A 17,954-nucleotide genomic window follows, 5' to 3' on the forward strand; every position below is an offset into this window, starting at 1 on the left:
AGAAGATATCGATCACTGACCATCATTAATTAATGTACTTGGAAATTGCAAAATATAAGTTTCTAAGCTATATACATAGGCACATAAAATAAATAACATATTAAACTCACCACAATAACAGATTGATTAAAAAATCTTGATAAATATTCAGAAAAAATCTAAAACGTATGACATATAATAGTTATGGGTATGCCTGTAAAAAAATAGAAAAAAAGAGCCATGGTTTCATTCCCCTTCTAAATAGTTTAATCTTTGTTTCTGCTCTTAATTGTGGTGTTAATTACTGCCTTAGGAAAGGTCATGATGTATAGATGTGATATCTGCTTGAAAATCTCAAGAGATTATGGCCCAGCCAGAGAGGCATTGCACTTATCTTATTGATATGGATAAGTCCAGCTCAAAGCTATACCTAAAGACAAGGAAAAAGAATGATGGTATCATGTAGAATAATGCTGGACTTGTTTATGATCAAGTAGCTGAAACCCTCCGCTAGAAGGGATAAATAAGTATTACAAGAGTCAAAATAAGCCACAAACTGGATATCATTCACAAAAAAATACCCGAAGAATGCAAAATCTTGACTGCCAAAGGAGAAAGATACAGATGAAACTATTGACGCTAGAACTGAGTCCTGAGGAACTCCATATCTCAGAGAGTACACCGTTGAAATTTCTTGATCTCATACATTTCTAAAGGTATGACCTGACAGATAAGAGTAGAACTTTTTTAAAACAGATCTACCCCTTTTCTTGTAAATAATAGTATATGGTTTATAGAATCATATACAACTTTGTTATCCATTAGGATCAAAAAAACATTTATTTATTTATTTATTCATTTTTTAGCTTTTCTATACCGATGTTCCTGTAAAATATACATATCACAACGGTTTACAATGTAACAATACAACATTCACTCTGGGCGATACAAAGAACAGAGGTGGAATATTAGCAGTGAAACGGATCATAGCATAACATAAACCTTATAAGATAATTCAATACAAATAATCTCAGAATGGATGAGATGAGAACTGGATAAAACAACGGAGATAATAAACTGGACTATGGTGACCGCATGGAAAGTTTACTTGAGAGAGAGGAGTTGCAAGTGAGGAAGATTACGTGTCCGGGAAGGCTTGGCTGAATAGCCATGTTTTAAGTTTCTTTTTGAAAGCAGATGGGCAAGCTTCTTGTCTGAGGTCCAGGGGCAACGCATTCCAATGATGGGGTCCTGCTGTCGATATGGCGCGTTTTCTGAGGAAAGTTTTTGCTTGAGGGACATACAAGGTGTCCCTGTAGGCACTCCTGATTGGTCTGGAGGAAGTATGAGGTCTTAGTTGGGTAGATATGTGGAGAGATGTGAGATTATTTTTAGCTTTATGAATAATCGTGAGGACTTTGAAGAGTATCCATACCTGAGTCTGTTATAACTCTAATTTTATTGTTTAGGGGCACCAAAGTTTTTTCAGTGCTAAAGCCAGGCCTAAAACCAGAGGAGTAGATTTTAAAAGAAGTGCGCGTGGCCTAAATATGCGCGCGCTACCCAGCGAGCGCCCATGTACGCCCTATTTTATAAAATGCACATGCATGTTATAAAATCAGGGGGTCGGCGCGCACAAGGGGGTGCACAATTATGCACTGAGCCGCGCTGCCTTCCCCCGTTCCCTCCCCCCTAACCTGACCTTCCCACCCCTTCCCCTAACCTTTCCATCCCCAGCCCTACTCTAACCCCCCCCCCCCAAATTATTATCTTACCTTATGCGCCTGCCAGCAGCTTGCCAGCACGCAATCCTCCGACACAGCGGCAATGGCCGCTCTGTCAGACGCCTCTGGCCCCTCCCCCGGACCACCCCTTTAGTAAAGCCCCGGGACTTACACGCATCGCCAGGCCTTTTTAAAATAGGCCCGGCGCGCGTAAGGCTGGTTACACGTGTAAATCCTTTTAAAATCCAGCCCAGATTGTCTATAGTGGAAAGTATTCACCCTGGTCAGAAAGGTAAATTACTGGTTTATGGTCAACTTTTTCTATGATTTTATAAAGACAAGATAGGTTGGAGTTTACATTAATGTTATGTGGCAGACCAGTTTCCAGGGGACAGGCAATCTGGACATGGAGAGCACTCGTATGTTCGAAAGAAAAGTACGCTAAAGGAAATAACCCAAACCATCGCACCAACCATATCGGCAATCATAAATAAATCTCTAGAAGAAGGCGAGCTCCCTGATGATTTAAAAATAGCTCAATTAAACCCATAATAAAAAAAAAAAAAGGAACCTCAACCCAGACGACCCAAACAACTACCGCCCCAATCTCTAACCTACCCCTCCTAGCCAAACTAACAGAGAAAGCAGCACTCAAACAACTCAATGAGCACCTCGATACAAACAACATCCTACACCCCAAACATGATTTCAGAAAAAATCATAGCACTGAAACTTTGCTACTTAACCTATCAAACAAGATAATAAGAGGATTCGATAACGGGCAAAGATTCATCCTCATCCTACTCGACCTCTCTGCTACATCCGACACGGTTGATCATAACAGCTTAATATTCAGACTAGCTGACATCGGACTATCAGGAAAAACTCTCAACTGTTTCACATCCTTCCTTAAAAATAGATTTTTCAAAGTAAACATCAACAACCACTCCTCTGACACCATACCACTGGAAACGGGAGTTCCCCAAGGATCTGCGCTTTCAGCCACCCTGTTCAATATATACCTACTTCCTCTTTGCCAGCTCCTCACGAGTCTCGGCGTCATATTCTACACGTACACCAATGACATCCAATTAATTATCCCCATAACAAGCACCCTCAAACGCATTAAAACTCTCGGCCACTTACCTCAACACCATAAGAAACACGCTTAACTACATGAAACTTCGCCTCAACATGGATAAAACTGAGTGCATACTGCTAGAAAGAAAAAACTCCGGAATCAACATGAACCACACCATACAAATTGACAACATGCAGATCAAACTAAATGACAGCGTGAAAGATCTAGGAATATGGTTAGACCCAGAACTTAACTACAAAAAACACATCTCGATGAAAATCAAAGAATGCTTCCACAAACTACTTATCCTCAAACACCTAAAGCCACTTCTGCACCATCCTGAATTTAGAACCATTCTCCAAGCCCTCATCTTCACCAGCTTCGACTACTGCACTTATATAATTCCATATATAACCAGTGTACATACCATCTGCTCCTCAAATCCATGTATATATCTTATCCTTATGTATCTGTTCTCTCCCTCCCCCACCCCCCCTTGTTGTATCTATCCCTCCTTCCCCAAGTTATTTAGTTATCTGCTTTGTTACTGTGTTACATATTGTTCTTTGTAAAGGCCTCGCCTACATATTCCTTGTTATAAGTTACTTGTAAACCGGCACGATGTGCAAACGGTTGCCGGTATATAAAATAAAATAAAATAAATAAATAAATAAATACTGTAATGCTTTACTGATAGGTCTACTCAAAACAACCATACATCCACTCCAATTATTACAGAATGCTTCAGCCAGAATCCTCACAGGTCACAAAAAATCTGACCACATCACTCCAGTACTAAAGAGTCTGCACTGGCTACCTGTAGAAAAGAGAATCAAATATAAAGCCCTATCCATCATACACAGCACAATCCACAACAGTGAAACTACTTGCCTAAATGACATTATCCAGAAACACATCCTTCAACGCAACACGAGAAGAGCAAACAAAGCACAACTTGACATTCCATCTGTCGCAAATGCCATACTCACCACAGTAAGAAACAGAGTCTTTTTGATTGCAGGACCCCACCTCTGGAACTCATTACCGGATCACCTAAGGCTACAAACCAACTCCAAAATATTCAAAAAAGCACTCAAGACATGGCTCTTCAGACAAGCCTTCAAAGACGGTATCTGCTAAACACGCACACCACAATCGATCATGCATTCCATGACGAACTGCTAAACTATATTACGAATAATTAATTCTCTGCACTACTGACGATTTACCCACTCAGTTGAATTATAAACTTGAGAGCTATTGCCGTGTTGCTTCCCCTGTTTTAACCTTTTCTTCCCCCCCCCCCATGTTAATCCAGTTATATGGTTATACCAAACTGTGTTCTCAATTGTAACGAGTTGTTTTAAATGTAAACCGGAGTGAAGGCAGCTAGCTAAACTTCAGTATATAAAAGCTTATAAATAAATAAAATAAAGGAAGCACCGAAAGCCCCACCAGTCTCCCTTACATATTTTAAAATAAAGGGAAAGAGGGGGCAAAGTGGAATACAGCCATCACAGTTGATTAATTCCCTCCATATACAAGTGACTGCCACAACTCTTCCACTGTTGCTGCTCTCGACATTCAGATGCATCCAGCACTCCGCGCACATTTATTTATTTATTACTTATTTAAAAGCTTTTCTATACAGCCTATACAGTTTTAGTAGATCTAGGCGGTTTACAAGTATAACGTACATAATCAAATTGACAAATAAAAGATTATATTAAATGTAAAAACAAATAGTTTAAAATAAATGATATTACAGTATACAAGTACAAAAACAGAATGCCTTCATGCCTGATTGGTGAACACTAAATAGCATGAATATATTTTGCCAGCCTTTTTGAATTCTCTTGTGTGTGTTAGGAGCCGGATTGAGTTTGGTATTGCTAAGCTGTAGTATATGTACAGTACCTGAAAATTGCTTTGAAGTGCCTGAAAAAGCAGAATATAAATCAAATAATTGAAATTACATTATATTTTCCACATCTCACTTAGCCTGAGGATAAGATGGAGGCTGGAAGGACTCAAAGGAGGTAGCTTAGGTTGGGGAAGAGGAAGAGATGCTGTGTACACTCTGCGTGCATGATTGAATATGTTCTCAGAAAGGAGTTCCTACATGTTTGAGTGATAACTGGAGCTCTTGTTGCTGTGAAATGCTGAAAGCAGAAACCAGATACTGGCCTGGTTCTAAGTAGCAGGAAGTAATGACTTTTCTGTGGAACCTCTCTAGATCTGAAGGAATACCAGTGTGCCATGGCATACTTGTTGGGAAATACCGGTCTACAGTTTTGTAAAGAACTATGATCAAAGTTTACAATCCTTTAGAGTTGGCTAATTAGCACCTGCTTTAACTTAGGAGGAATGTTGTCTTGCATTAACAAGCGTGGTAAGGTATGGAAATTAACCCAATTATTTTTCCTTAACCAGCTTTGATGGAATTGGGTCAAGAGCTGATGTGGGCATGCTCAGTCTCCAGGTTTTTTTTTGTTTTTTTTTTTATAAACCAGCTTGAGACATTTTACTAAATTGCGTAAATGAGCTACTAAGAGCCTGACTGCTGCCATTAGCAATATCAAAGCTCTCAATAATAGGATCTAATAACAGTCCATCTTGAGAAAACATTTTGGATATCTTCAATCTTTTGAGTAAAATAGTTAGCAAATTTCTCAGCAGTAAGGGCTCCTGCGCCATTAGGAAGAGCTGGCCTATTTAGACCTAAACACTGGGAAATAACCTTGAAGAGTTGAAAGCGAATATTGGCTTGTTTTAATTTCCTTTCCAGAAACCTTTGGTTTTTTTTGTTTTTTTTAGCCTGTTTCATAGCTACATTATAATAACTGATACTGGTAAGTCTTCGTATTCTCAGGGGTCCTGACCTTATGCCAGTGACATTCTAATTGACCATTTTGTCTTTCGATAAATCTTAATCCATCATGGCACAAAGGGGGCTTAGTTACTGGCCCCTACAACATAAGTAAGAGAGAGGGCTTCAGCATTCAAGACATTCTGTGTTACTTTATTCCATGTACAAATCTGTAAGTCTAGCAAAAGCTCAGAATGGGTTCTCAAATATTGTCAATAAGCCCTGAAAATCTGGACTTGGGCAATAGAGAGAGAGGTACATCTCTAAGCCATGCACATGCTAGGGAAATGCAACACTGAGGCAGATTCTCTGAGCTATCACCTATAGCCTTATGAGTAGTCTTCCCATTGTTGAAAAAAATACATTGGAGAGTTCCTCAATTGGATCTTTGTGACTTCTTTCAACCACAAACTTCCAATGTATTGTTCCAGATGATTGGATCCCAAGGCCTTGGCAATTTCTTGGTCGGAAGGTTCCAATTCCTGTAATCGCCAAACAATTCTTAAACTAAGAGAATATAGGGCGGAGATGAATCTAACAGCCCTTTACTGGCCACGCCATACTTAGTATCCTTGGCTCCATTGACTGTCAGTTACTTAGTCTATTCATCTCTGTGTTTCCGTGTCTTTTAACCCAATACAGCAAGTCTCCTCTTCACTCCAGCCTTCACTATATAATGCTAACAGCACTGAATATTAGAAGCCATGCCTTTTTTTTTTTTTTTTTAAATCGGAAATTAAAGCAGTTTTACTAGGAACTAGATGTTTCCAATTGGAAAATATTTTACATCTGGTGTAAATCCCAGGACCAAAACCCTTTTTATCTGCGAAACCTCTACATTGCTGCACTACCTTCTTCACTTTTCTGACTCAGGCATACAATCAGGTTTGGTCAGAGTACATTTAAGTGTTTTTGCAGCATTTCATCTCCTCTCAGAAGATCTTCTGGTGTCCCATCTTTTTTTTTAATATAATTTTCTCTTTATTAATTATAACAACAATTTGACAAGAAACAAAACATGTCAATAGTGAGGACATTACTATAACAACAACAACAAAAAAAGATATCCCAAAAAGGAAATACATAATATTACTATCCCAGGTATCATGCAGTGGGGGAGCCAAGATTCTGAAGAGCATTTCCAATCAGCAAACAAATTTCAGAAAATAAGGAGAGATATCCCCATTAATTCAGCATTGCGATAACTACTTAGCTGTATTTCCTAATAAAGCATGAGAAGCTAGGAAGAACTTCAAATCTGAAGGTTCAAAGTAAATATATTTAACATTATTAATTTTCATAATGCATTTGCAAGGATATCGAATTGTGATCTGGGCTCCTATTTGTCTAGCTTGTTGGCAAAGAGCTAGAAATTCCTTCCTCCTCTGCTGCTTAGATTTTACAATATCCGGAAAGATCCATAGGTTCTGTCCATAATATGGAGCTTAAGAACATGAACATAAGAACATGCCATACTGGGTCAGACCAAGGGTCCATCAAGCCCAGCATCCTGTTTCCAACAGTGGCCAATCCAGGCCATAAGAATCTGGTTATTACCCAAATACTAAGAAGATCCCATGCCACTGATGCAATTAATAGCAGTGGCTATTCCCTAAGTAAACTTGATTAATAGCAGTTAATGGACTTGAGTAACATGCTTTTCACCCACAGAAATTCATTCCAGAATTGTTCTCTATGTGTGCAATTTTCAAAGCCACTTACTTGGGTTTATGTACGCAAGGGTTCAGTTAGGTTCTTACCTGCTAATTTTTCTTGGAGTCCTGACAGACCAGTCCAGACAAGGGGAATTTGTCCCTCCTACCAGCAGATGGAGGCAGACTGTCATCCCTATATAGCCTGATGTAGCAGAGAAGACATCAGTAGTATCTTTGCCTATGTACAAGAGTAAGATTCTCCTGGAACTCAACATAAAAAAAAATCATAAATGAAATTAAAAAAAAAAAAGAACAGAAAACAGGCTAGGAATGAGCATAACCTTTGCTCTTCACACCCTGGGCTGTATTTCCATCATATCCCTGAAGTGAAAAAAGAAGAATGCCCTTTGCTTGCTTCTTATTCTCTTAGGAGTAACTTTCCAAAGGATTTACACAATGGAATACTGGGTTTTACTTGTGTAAATTCACTTTACAAATATAAGTGGGCTTTTGAATATTACTACAATAGTATGTTACATTTATGAGTGTAATTCATTTTACTATCACCTCCTTATTGCCTATTATTTATTATCTACTTCTGTATATTTTTCATTTATTATATTTTCCTGGACTCAAGGAAAGACAATTAGCAAGTAAGAACCTAAATGAACTTTCCTCATTATCCTGCACACCAGTCCAGACAGGTGGGAGATATCTAAGCAGTACCTATCCTGGGCGGCATAGACAGCGGAAAAGGGGAAGGGTCACAGGGGCCATGCATCTCCCCCCCCCCCCCCCCAAAAAAAAATTCAGGCCACCACCGACTGCTCCCTTCTCTTACAATTTCCATTTGGCTCCCTACTTATCAAGCATATCTGGAAACTGAAAATTGCAAGAGAGTGAGAACTCTGGCTATATTGCTGCAGGAGAGTGCAGAGACAGACCTCTTCCGGCTAAAGTTCTGCAGGAATAGTCCAAAACAGTGAAACGTCCTTAGGTTAGAGCAGTGATTCTCAACCGCTGTGTCGCCAAGCACTGACAGGTGTATTGTGCACTCCCACTGGTCCAGCTGCTCTTCTCTTCCCGTCCAGTTAGAGTGAACGCAGACATCCTTGCACTGCTGCCACTGCCACCCAGGCTGTTAGCATGCTTAAGCCCGGATGGGAACGGCCTCAGAATTAGTGCGAGTTTGCAACTGCAGCATGGCCTTTTCTTCTTCCTGACCCCTGCGGCTCGGAAGAGGAAGTGATGCTCAGCTTGTCTATTACATAGAAATAATTTGAGACCCAAGTCTCTATCAAATGGGAAAATAAACTTAACCAATAATGTTCCATGTTTTTCAACTTGTTCTTCTCCTGAAGATTCCAAAAAAGCAGACAAATCAGCAATTGGGGGTTCCGAGCCCAATACTTGAGGGGATATATCATCTCTTTTATCAAAGGATGTAAAATACATTTTTGCAAAAGGTGGCAGTGCTTCAGATGAAATCTTTAGAATTTCCTGGAGATATTTTTTAAACTGATCCCAAGAAGAGACATGTTGAATCTGAGGAAATTTCAGCACTCTTAAATTCAAGTACCTCACTTCATTCTCAATTTTCTCAAGTCTCTTTGAATAAGCCATGTCACCCTGTATTAGGCCAACTTGGACCTTCTGAATTTGAATCACTTTCTGCTCCATTTCTTCCAACTTTATGGTGTGCGAAGCAACCAGATAATCTGAGGTTTGTAAACGATTGTTTATATCAACTGTTAAAGTGATTAAAGAGGAACTTGACTTTTCCAGAGTCATTATCGCAGATCAGCTTTCCCTCTCTTAGGGCCTTATTTTCCAAGTGGCTCGCATGCGATAAGGGACGTTTCACACGCAAAAAGTCCCTTATCGCGTGCGATACCAAAATGGGGGCGGAGTCGGCCCTGGAAGAGGAGGAGTCGGGACGTCACCAGGGCTGACTCCACGAAGACGCCGCGGACGAAGAAAAGGTAAGGCCCTTTTCGCGTCTGAGTTCGCACCCAATAGCTACACCTTCTATAGTGGCGCTATTGGGTGCGAAACCGGCAGCGATCGCACCGTGACGGTGCGATCACTGCTGGCTAGCGCAGGCCCGCCCCCCGTTTCGGCCCCCCGCTTCTCATTCCCTAAAGTATCGCAGGCCTGCGATACTTTAGAAAATGAGGCCCTTACTTAGAAAATATATAAAGTTTCACAGGAATGCTTCTCACTTCATTTCTGACTGTATCTAATTCCTTTAAAAAGATGCAGTCATATACCTGCCTGAGTTAAAGCTTATCTGATCCAGGTTACTGTAGCTTCAGAAGCTTTTCTTTGATCTGCTTCTGTACAGGATATTTGCAAAGCAGCTACCTGGTCCTCTGTTCACACCTTTTATCAAACATATTCTAGAACAGGACTTTCGCACTATTAGTGCCTTTGGTCAAGCAGTTCTCAAAAACATTCTTCAGAGGCAAGATGGCCGCGAGTAGGAAGCTGCATCAGGTCTTTCGTCGCAAGGTTTTTTCCTTTTACAAGTTTCTTTAATATGCTGCACACTAAGAGGAAGGGGAGACTAAGGGGAATGAGTGTTAACTCACCCTCTAATTCCCAGCAGCCTCGCATTGAGGGTTTTTTTGCAGGAGCTGCAACATCGTCTCCCCAGCGACCAAACTTTCCAGAGACGATGTTGCAGCTCCTGCAAAAAAGCCCTCGATGCTAGGCTGCCGGGAATCAACAGAGGGGTGAGTACACCACCTTGAGTCCAGGGGAACCAAACAGACCTGCCCACCCAGGAAGAATTGATGTGCTCCACCTAACTTCGGAGGCTGTGGGAACTCCTGTGGCGTTGTTTCAGGGAGAAATAAGATCAGACAGCCGGAGTGAGAGCCCGAAGGAAAATCTGGGGTCTCGAGGAGAGAGTGGAATGAGTCCCGGAGGAGGCACGGAGGGACTAGAACCAGATTAATCAAAGAAGACCATTGCTAGTTTCTTTTTTGCCTTTTTGTCAGACCGCAATAATATATTGAAATTTTTGTTCAGGAATAGACAATCTTTGTTTTATGATCGTCCGATCTGGATCTACCCAGACGTGATTAGGCTACTCAAATACGTTGAAATAATTTCCTAATAATGCGACCTGAAAAACTTCATTAGATGCCAGATTTATTCTCAGATATCCGTGTAGATACTATATAAGAATCTTAAATGTTAATTATGGGTTCCTTGAGCCTGAACAACTCAGAGCATTTTTGGATGCACGCACCCGAGAAGTATCCACTAGTGGTTTGGTATAAGTAATATGTTGTATAACTACTCGACATAACCTGTTTTCTACTTATTTTTGAATTGCTTATATGATGCTCTTATTTCTGCCTCTCCATATTTCTTATATTTTAGATGCAGTTTATATTTTATATTCCTTTTTCTTTTTTGATACACTTCTTTGCAGTGCATCGAATTTTCTGTACAAGATTGTATTCTTGGGTAAAATTCAATAATTTGAAAATAAAGAATTAAAAAAAAAAATCTTCAAATAGCTTCAACTCTCCCAGCTTTTACTTTTTCTCTGGGTTCATATTCCTTCTAAACAAATCAAGGATATTTTATGCAACCCTTGTTCAGCGTCCTCATTTGCATGGTTGCATTTGGTCTTGCTTGTCCACAGAGAAAGCGAAGTTGCTTACCTGCAACAGGTGTTTGTAGACAGCAGGACAAAACAACCACACAATATCATCCGCCTCCCCTTTAGAGTGGAAGCTTAGCTAGGGAAAAACCTAACCTGGGCTGGAGCCAGGGGAACTCTGGCACATTCTCAGAAAGATTTTTCTTTCTGAGCTATGGAGACCAATGCAATAAGATACTTGCTGTAAACAGGCGCTCAAATTGAGCGCCCATTTTCCTAATGCCCACGCAGCCACATTCCCTGGGTGCCCGATGCAGCATTTAAATGAGGGGCTGCGCAAAGAAAGGGCAGGATAGGGAAGAATTGTGCGTTCATAATGCTCTAATGCATCGGACACCAACAATTGCATTGAGCACCGTCCCGCTTCTTTAGACTAATTTCTGTGGTGTTTTGCCGAGGTTGCTGAAGGCACCCATAGCTAAGCGCCCTTTCCTATGGGCATCTAAATTGTGTGGCCATAAGATTTCTTTTAAAAATCAAACCAATATACATTTAAGGGTAGGTTTAAAAGAAAAAAAATAAATATATATATATATATATACACAGGCGCCTCCATGCGCGCACTATTTTATAAAATGCGCACGCCGGCATTTACATATTCTAAAATTGGCGGGCCGCATGCACATGCGTGCCTGATTTTGTAATCCGCGCATGCATGGGGGTAGATTTTAGCTACTTTCACACGGTGACGCATCACAGCCTTCTCTACCTCCCCTACCCTAGCCTCCCTTCCCATTCCCCTTCCCCTCTCCTCCATACCCCTAAACCTTATCTGCCTTACCTATTTTTTTTGTTTGTTTTTTTAAGTTGCTCCTCCTCCGAAGCAACTTGTGTGCGCCGGCCAACTGTGTTTCCCTGGCACGGTGGCAAATGGCCGCTGTACCGGTACCTCCAGCCCCGACCTCCCCGCCCCTCAGGCCGCCACCTTTTCAGGCCCCGGCACTTAATCGCGTACCGGGGTTTATGTGAGTGGCTGGGCCCGTTTGAAAATTGGCCCGGTGCACGATAGGCTCCGGGATTTACATGTGTAGGGGTTTAAAAATGTACCCTTTATTGTTTAATACTGCAAGCAGTTAATTTGTGTCACAACAATACTAAATAGGAGTCCACACAGAGGACCATATTTTTTAATTTTTTATGAGCCCTGATTGACTTAAGCCATCTCCGGGTCTAGAGTTAAATTTGCGGTGTTAAAAAGTGTGTGTTGGGCACCCAGTGATTTTCTGCATTGGGGGAAAATAGCTAATAGCCTCATCTACATGGAATTTACATGTGATGGGTGCTATCTGCTACACTAATCGGAGAAAGTTCTTTTTTACTCAACGCACAATTAAACTCTGGAATTTGTTGCCAGAGGATGTGGTTAGTGCAGTTAGTATAGCTGTGTTTAAAAAAGGATTGGATAAGTTCTTGGAGGAGAAGTCCATTACCTGCTATTAAGTTCACTTAGGGGTAGATTTTCAGACGAGCGCGAACAGCCTACTTTTGTTTGCGCTCCAGGCGCAAACAAAAGTACGCTGGATTTTAGTAGATACGCGCGGAGCCGCGCGTATCCACTAAAATCCTGGATCGGCGCGCGCAAGGCTATCGATTTTGTATAGCCTGCGCGCGCCGAGCCGCGCTACCTCCCCCCGTTCCCTCCAAGGCCGCTCCGAAATCGGAGCGGCCCTTGGAGGGAACTTTCCTTTGCCCTCCCCTCACCTTCCCCTCCCTTCCCCTACCTAACCCACCCGCCCGGCCCTGTCTACACCCCCCCCTTACCTTTGTCGGGGGATTTACGCCTCCCGGAGGGAGACGTAAATCCCCGCGCGCCAGCGGGCCTGCTGCGCGCCGGCCGCGACCTGGGGGCGGGTACGGAGGGCGCGGCCACGCCCCCGGGCCGTAGCCACGCCCCGTACCCGCCCCCAAAACGCTGCCGACACGCCCCCGGAACGCCGCGACGACCGGGCCCGCCCCCCGACACGCCCCCGACACGCCCCCCTCCGAGAACCCCGGGACTTACGCGAGTCCCGGGGCTCTGCGCGCGCCGGGAGGCCTATGTAAAATAGGCTTCCCGGCGCGCAGGGCCCTGCTCGCCTAAATCCGCCCGGTTTTGGGCGGATTTAGGCGAGCAGGGCTCTGAAAATCTACCCCTTAGAGAATAGCCACTGCCATTAGCAATGGTAACATGGAATAGACTTAGTTTTTGGGTAATTGCCAGGTTCTTATGGCCTGGATTGGCCACTGCTGGAAACAGGATGCTGGGCTTGATGGACCCTTGGTCTGACCCAGTATGGCATTTTCTTATGTTCTTGTGTTCTTACAATTGTTTGGGTACTTGTTTTGGATGCGCTAATCTCCTTATTGTATTGGGTGCTAGTCTAGCGCGTCCAAAATGCGCAACCCAACTGCATGTAGACCTGTGTGCTAGGCTCAGTGCACTTTATTGCATCTGCCCCTGAGAGAGCATGATCATGCCAGCTCTATCTGATATCACCCCACTTGTGTGGCTGACTTGTCCTATTGTCTATGGAGAATAGGGGTGTGCATTCGTTTCCTACGTATTTGTAATCCGCAACATATAGGGCCAAATTCGTTGTATTCGTGCAATTCCCCACGAATACAACGAATCTTCACCGAATTATTCAGCCGTCTAAAGGAGCCAATTTAAACAAACCCCCCACCCTCCTGACCGCCCCCAAGACTTACCAAAACTCCCTGGTGGTCCAGCGGGGGGTCCGGGAGCCATCTCCTGCACTCACACCCTCGGCTGTTGGTATTCAAAATGGCGCTGATAGCCTTTGACCTACTATGTCACAGGGGCTACCGATGCCATTGGTCAGCCCCTGTCACATGGTAAGAGCAATGGATGGCCGGCGAGTCTTGTGGGGGACCCTCCTGACCCCTACAAGACTTGCCCAAAGTCCCTGGTGGTCCAGCGGGGGTCCGGGACTCGGGCCAACGGCTGCCAGTAATCAAAATGCGCCGATAGCCTTTGCCCTCACTATGTCACAGGGGCTACTGGTGCCATTGGTCAGCCCCTGTCACATGGTATGAGCACAAGATGGTGCCGGCCATCCATTGCTCCTACCATGTGACAGGGGCTGACCAATGGCACCGGCAGCCCCTGTGACATAGAAGGTCAAAGGCTATCGGCGCCATTTTGAATACAGACAGCCAAGGGTGCGAGTGCAGGAGATGGCTCCCGGACCTCCCCCGCTGGACCACCAGGGAGTTTTGGTAAGTCTTGGGGGGGTCAGGAGGGGGGGGGGGTTGTACTTAATTCAATTTTTGCCTGGAAACGAATAAGAATTAACGCAAGTACGTATCGGGGGGGCCCCCCTTGCCGAATGCAACGTATCTGCCCCTCCCGACGAATACGAATCCCGAATGCAACGCATGACATCCCTCTGCACATCCCTAATGGAGAACATATATTTACAGGTAAGCAACTTTGCTTTTTGCAGTTGAATTTCATCATATGAGAGAGAAAACAAAACTTTATGAATTTGACATGCTTAAGAAGGTTCCTTGGAAAATGCATGTAGGTACAATGATAAAAATATATTTACCAAGTGTATTTCTTTAGTTATATTTATTTTCTCAGCAATTGGCAAGCTTGTAGAAAATTGTCATTTAAGAAACTTACAATTAAATCTATTCTTTCAGTTAAGCTGCTTTCTAAACTCATGAAAACTTTTTTTTTTCTTTTTCATAATGCTGTGTTTACTGTGGAAGGAGTTTGGATAGGCATGGCTTCTCTTATGCATTTGCTTTTTATAAGTACTAACTGCATTTTTACTTGCTTGTTTCCTTTCTTGTTTCTATTGGCATGCTTTTTTCTTTTCTTTGCACATCAGGAACGAAAGCGTATAGATGGCACAACCCGAGAAGTGAAAAAAGTTAGAAAAGCCAGGAACAGGCGCCAGGAATGGAATATGATGGCATATGATAAAGAGCTTAGACCTGACAACAGGTTGTCACAAAATGTGTACCATGGAGCATCTTCCGAGGGATCACTGTCCCCAGAAACTAGGTGTGTGTTCGGTAAAGCTCTATGATAGATATTCAATTGAACTGAATGAGGACTTTAAGCAATTAGTTTAAAAAAAATGGCCCATAATAAATGCTTAGGGCCATATCTAGATTTCAGACAAATCTTCAAGTCAGATTGCTTGCATAATTTTAAAATACTATGCATTTTCCTGCCAGTTTAATTTCCTGCAACTTCTAAAAGGGAAAGTCAACAGAAAATTTGTGCAAGCAGAAATCACTGTGAAATTTTTGCACAATTTTGTACTTCTGGGCTAAAGTTCCACAGCATATTTTGCAAAAACTTCACTAATGCATTTTTTTGGAGGGATGTTTCCCTTCCTGAAGCAGCAGAAAATTAAATCCTGGCTGCTTAATCCTCCTAGTAGATCGATGATTATTACCACATCTTCTGCCAATCCCAGATGTACACACCCCATTTTCATATTTGTCCCTTTGCTACCATAAACTATGATGTAAATATAATAAATATGTATTATAAATTTGATTGTAATCAGCCTTGAGACTAGCTTGAAAAAGGAGAAATATCAAATATGTATAAATCATTGAACAAAAGATACTTTTTCAGAGTTGTAGAAGCAAACTGACTCGCAGGTTTTGTGCACTTCTAGCCTGAAATTTAAAACTGGCCCTAAAAGTTTTAATCTATTTGTAAAATATCGTCAAAATGACTTTGATATACTGTTTAATTTTAGCTTTATCTTCCTTGATATTCTTGACTTAATTCCATACAGTTAACGGAATTAGTGCACCGTGAAATAACACTTGATGATTCCATATTCTAGCCATTTTATAGCTCACTCAGTATTGTAATACGAAAAAAATTTAATGAAAAGTATTATCTGATCAGAATTTGGTAATATTAGCCTTAACCATCATCTATGTAATCATTTCTCATTAATACTATTTCCTGCTTGATAAAAAGGCATTAATAAACATGAAATATTTGTTCCATGCCACAAGTTTTCAGCAAATTAGCTCACTGAGAGGCTAATGCAATAACATGTGCTCAGGCTAGCTCACAGGTTAACCCAAGGTTGGTCATGTGTTTGAATGCGCATCCCTAATTCCTGATACAATAAGGGGATCAGTGTGTCCAAAACGCACGTCCAAACCAGTGTGCAGCTAATAGTGCTCATCACATGCAAATGCCATGTTGATGAGGCTGTTAGCTAGTACTTGCAATATAAAAAATAACTGTGCACCAGACATGTATGTTTTAACCCTCAAAAAATGTAATGCCAGCCCCAGAGCTGGCGTTAAGTCTTGAGGCACTCCAAAACCTGAACAGAAAAACAAAAAATAGTGCTTTTCTATGGTTACTCTGACTTAATATCATCACAATATTAAGTCTGAGGAACCACAAAAAGCAGCGGTCAGGTTAAGGAAACGGATGCTCAATTCATGAGCGTCTGTTTACCTAACCTGTAGCTGTGCGTGTGTTAAGAAAACAGATGCTCCTAAAATTGAGCATCCATTTTCCTAACCTGCGCACAGCCACTTCTCCTGGGCGTCCGATGCCATGGACATGCCAGGGATGCACAATTTATCCCCTAGTGCATCCTTTTCAGCGCGGCGGCTCATTTGCTTGTTGCCTCGAGTACCCAAGAGAGGTGAATGTGTGCGTGGTAAAAAAAAAAAAAAAAAATGGGCATCCAGTTTGGATGCACGTTTTTTGCACGCACTTTATTGCATGGACCTGTGAGTGAGAGGAGAGTGAGTTAGTAGGTCTGGTAGGAACCACAGCAGAGCAAAAATAAATTTTATTAACTTTTAGCATTTGCATTATTTTCTGTTAGGATTTGCATTGGTAAGAGACTTTTGAGATTATTTAGTAATTAAAATTGTAGTTTACTTATCTGATATATTTAAAATATGAAATATCTTAAGAGTTCTCTAATGCCTATTAAGAGGATAGTGTTTTTGAATGTTAGAGATCGGAATATCCCTATCAAATGGTAATCATTTTTAAGTTGCTCAATAGGTTGTAAGCTGACATTGTTTTGTTAAAGGAAACACATTTCAGGATGAAAGATGGTCACAGAGATTACAACCAAGTTATCCTTGCTTTGCACTGTTTAAAAAAAACAAATGTGAGGGTGTGGGTGTGCAATTGCATAAAAATGTTAATGTCACTACGCAGGATGTAAGACGAGACAGAGGGCGATATTAGGAGTTATCTGGCTAAGTAGTGCCAACTATCTGTCCCCGCTGAACAGCCACCATTTAGTTGGCTAACTAGTTAGCCAGCTAAGTAGTGGGCGGGGTGAGGGTGTTCCAGGAAGGAGCCAACTTAGCCGGATAGTTATCTGGCTAACTTGGGTATTCAGTTAGACGGTTAACTTATCCAGCTATGTCTAGTCGGCCCTAGGGCTCTTCTAAAGTTATCCGGATAAACTTACCTGGCTAACTTTTATAACCGGATACGTTCAGCAGCGCAGCCAGCTAACTAGCTGAGCCGCACAGCAGCTGAATATGGACCTCAGAGGGCAGACATATCTTTGTGAATGTTAACGTTTGAGGAGTAGTTATCACTATTGTTAATGTGCATGCACCAAATCATGACCGAGGCTTGCATTATGATAATTTTAAGGCACGTCTGATACCTTAGGGTAAAAGACTGGTAATACTGGGGGGAGATATCAATTTGGTGATCAGGTCTGCTTTAGTCAATTCCTCGAGAGTCATATCTACCCAAAGGAATCAAAGAGCAAAATTAAGAAATATAATGAAAATGATAGGTTTATGGGATGCATGGAAGATCTTGAGCCCTGCTCATGAAGATTTTACTTATTACTCTATTCCACAATCTTCTTACACTTAGATTTATTTATTTATTTATTTATTTATTTATTTATTTATTAATTAGCACTTATCGCTTTCCAGATAAAATATCACCTAAAGCAATGTACAAAAATTCAATGCATAAAATATTAAA

At 41.8% G+C, this 17,954-nt stretch overlaps 1 protein-coding gene across 3 annotated transcripts in view; it reads left to right on the forward strand.

Annotated features, from left to right (window-relative positions):
* Positions 1-17,954, forward strand: part of WASF3 (WASP family member 3) — a 191,282-nt gene that overhangs the window by 132,749 nt on the left and 40,579 nt on the right. For 2 of the 3 annotated variants that reach the window (XM_029602573.1, XM_029602574.1), the window contains exon 7: positions 14,824-14,999. The exons of the other annotated variant lie outside the window; for it this stretch is intronic. In XM_029602573.1, the coding sequence (XP_029458433.1) occupies positions 14,824-14,999 (176 nt within the window). The remainder of the gene's footprint in view (positions 1-14,823; positions 15,000-17,954) is intronic. 3 annotated transcript variants of the gene reach the window in all.

Source organism: Rhinatrema bivittatum, chromosome 5 (genome assembly GCF_901001135.1).
Source record: "Rhinatrema bivittatum chromosome 5, aRhiBiv1.1, whole genome shotgun sequence".
NCBI classification, from domain to species: domain Eukaryota; kingdom Metazoa; phylum Chordata; class Amphibia; order Gymnophiona; family Rhinatrematidae; genus Rhinatrema; species Rhinatrema bivittatum.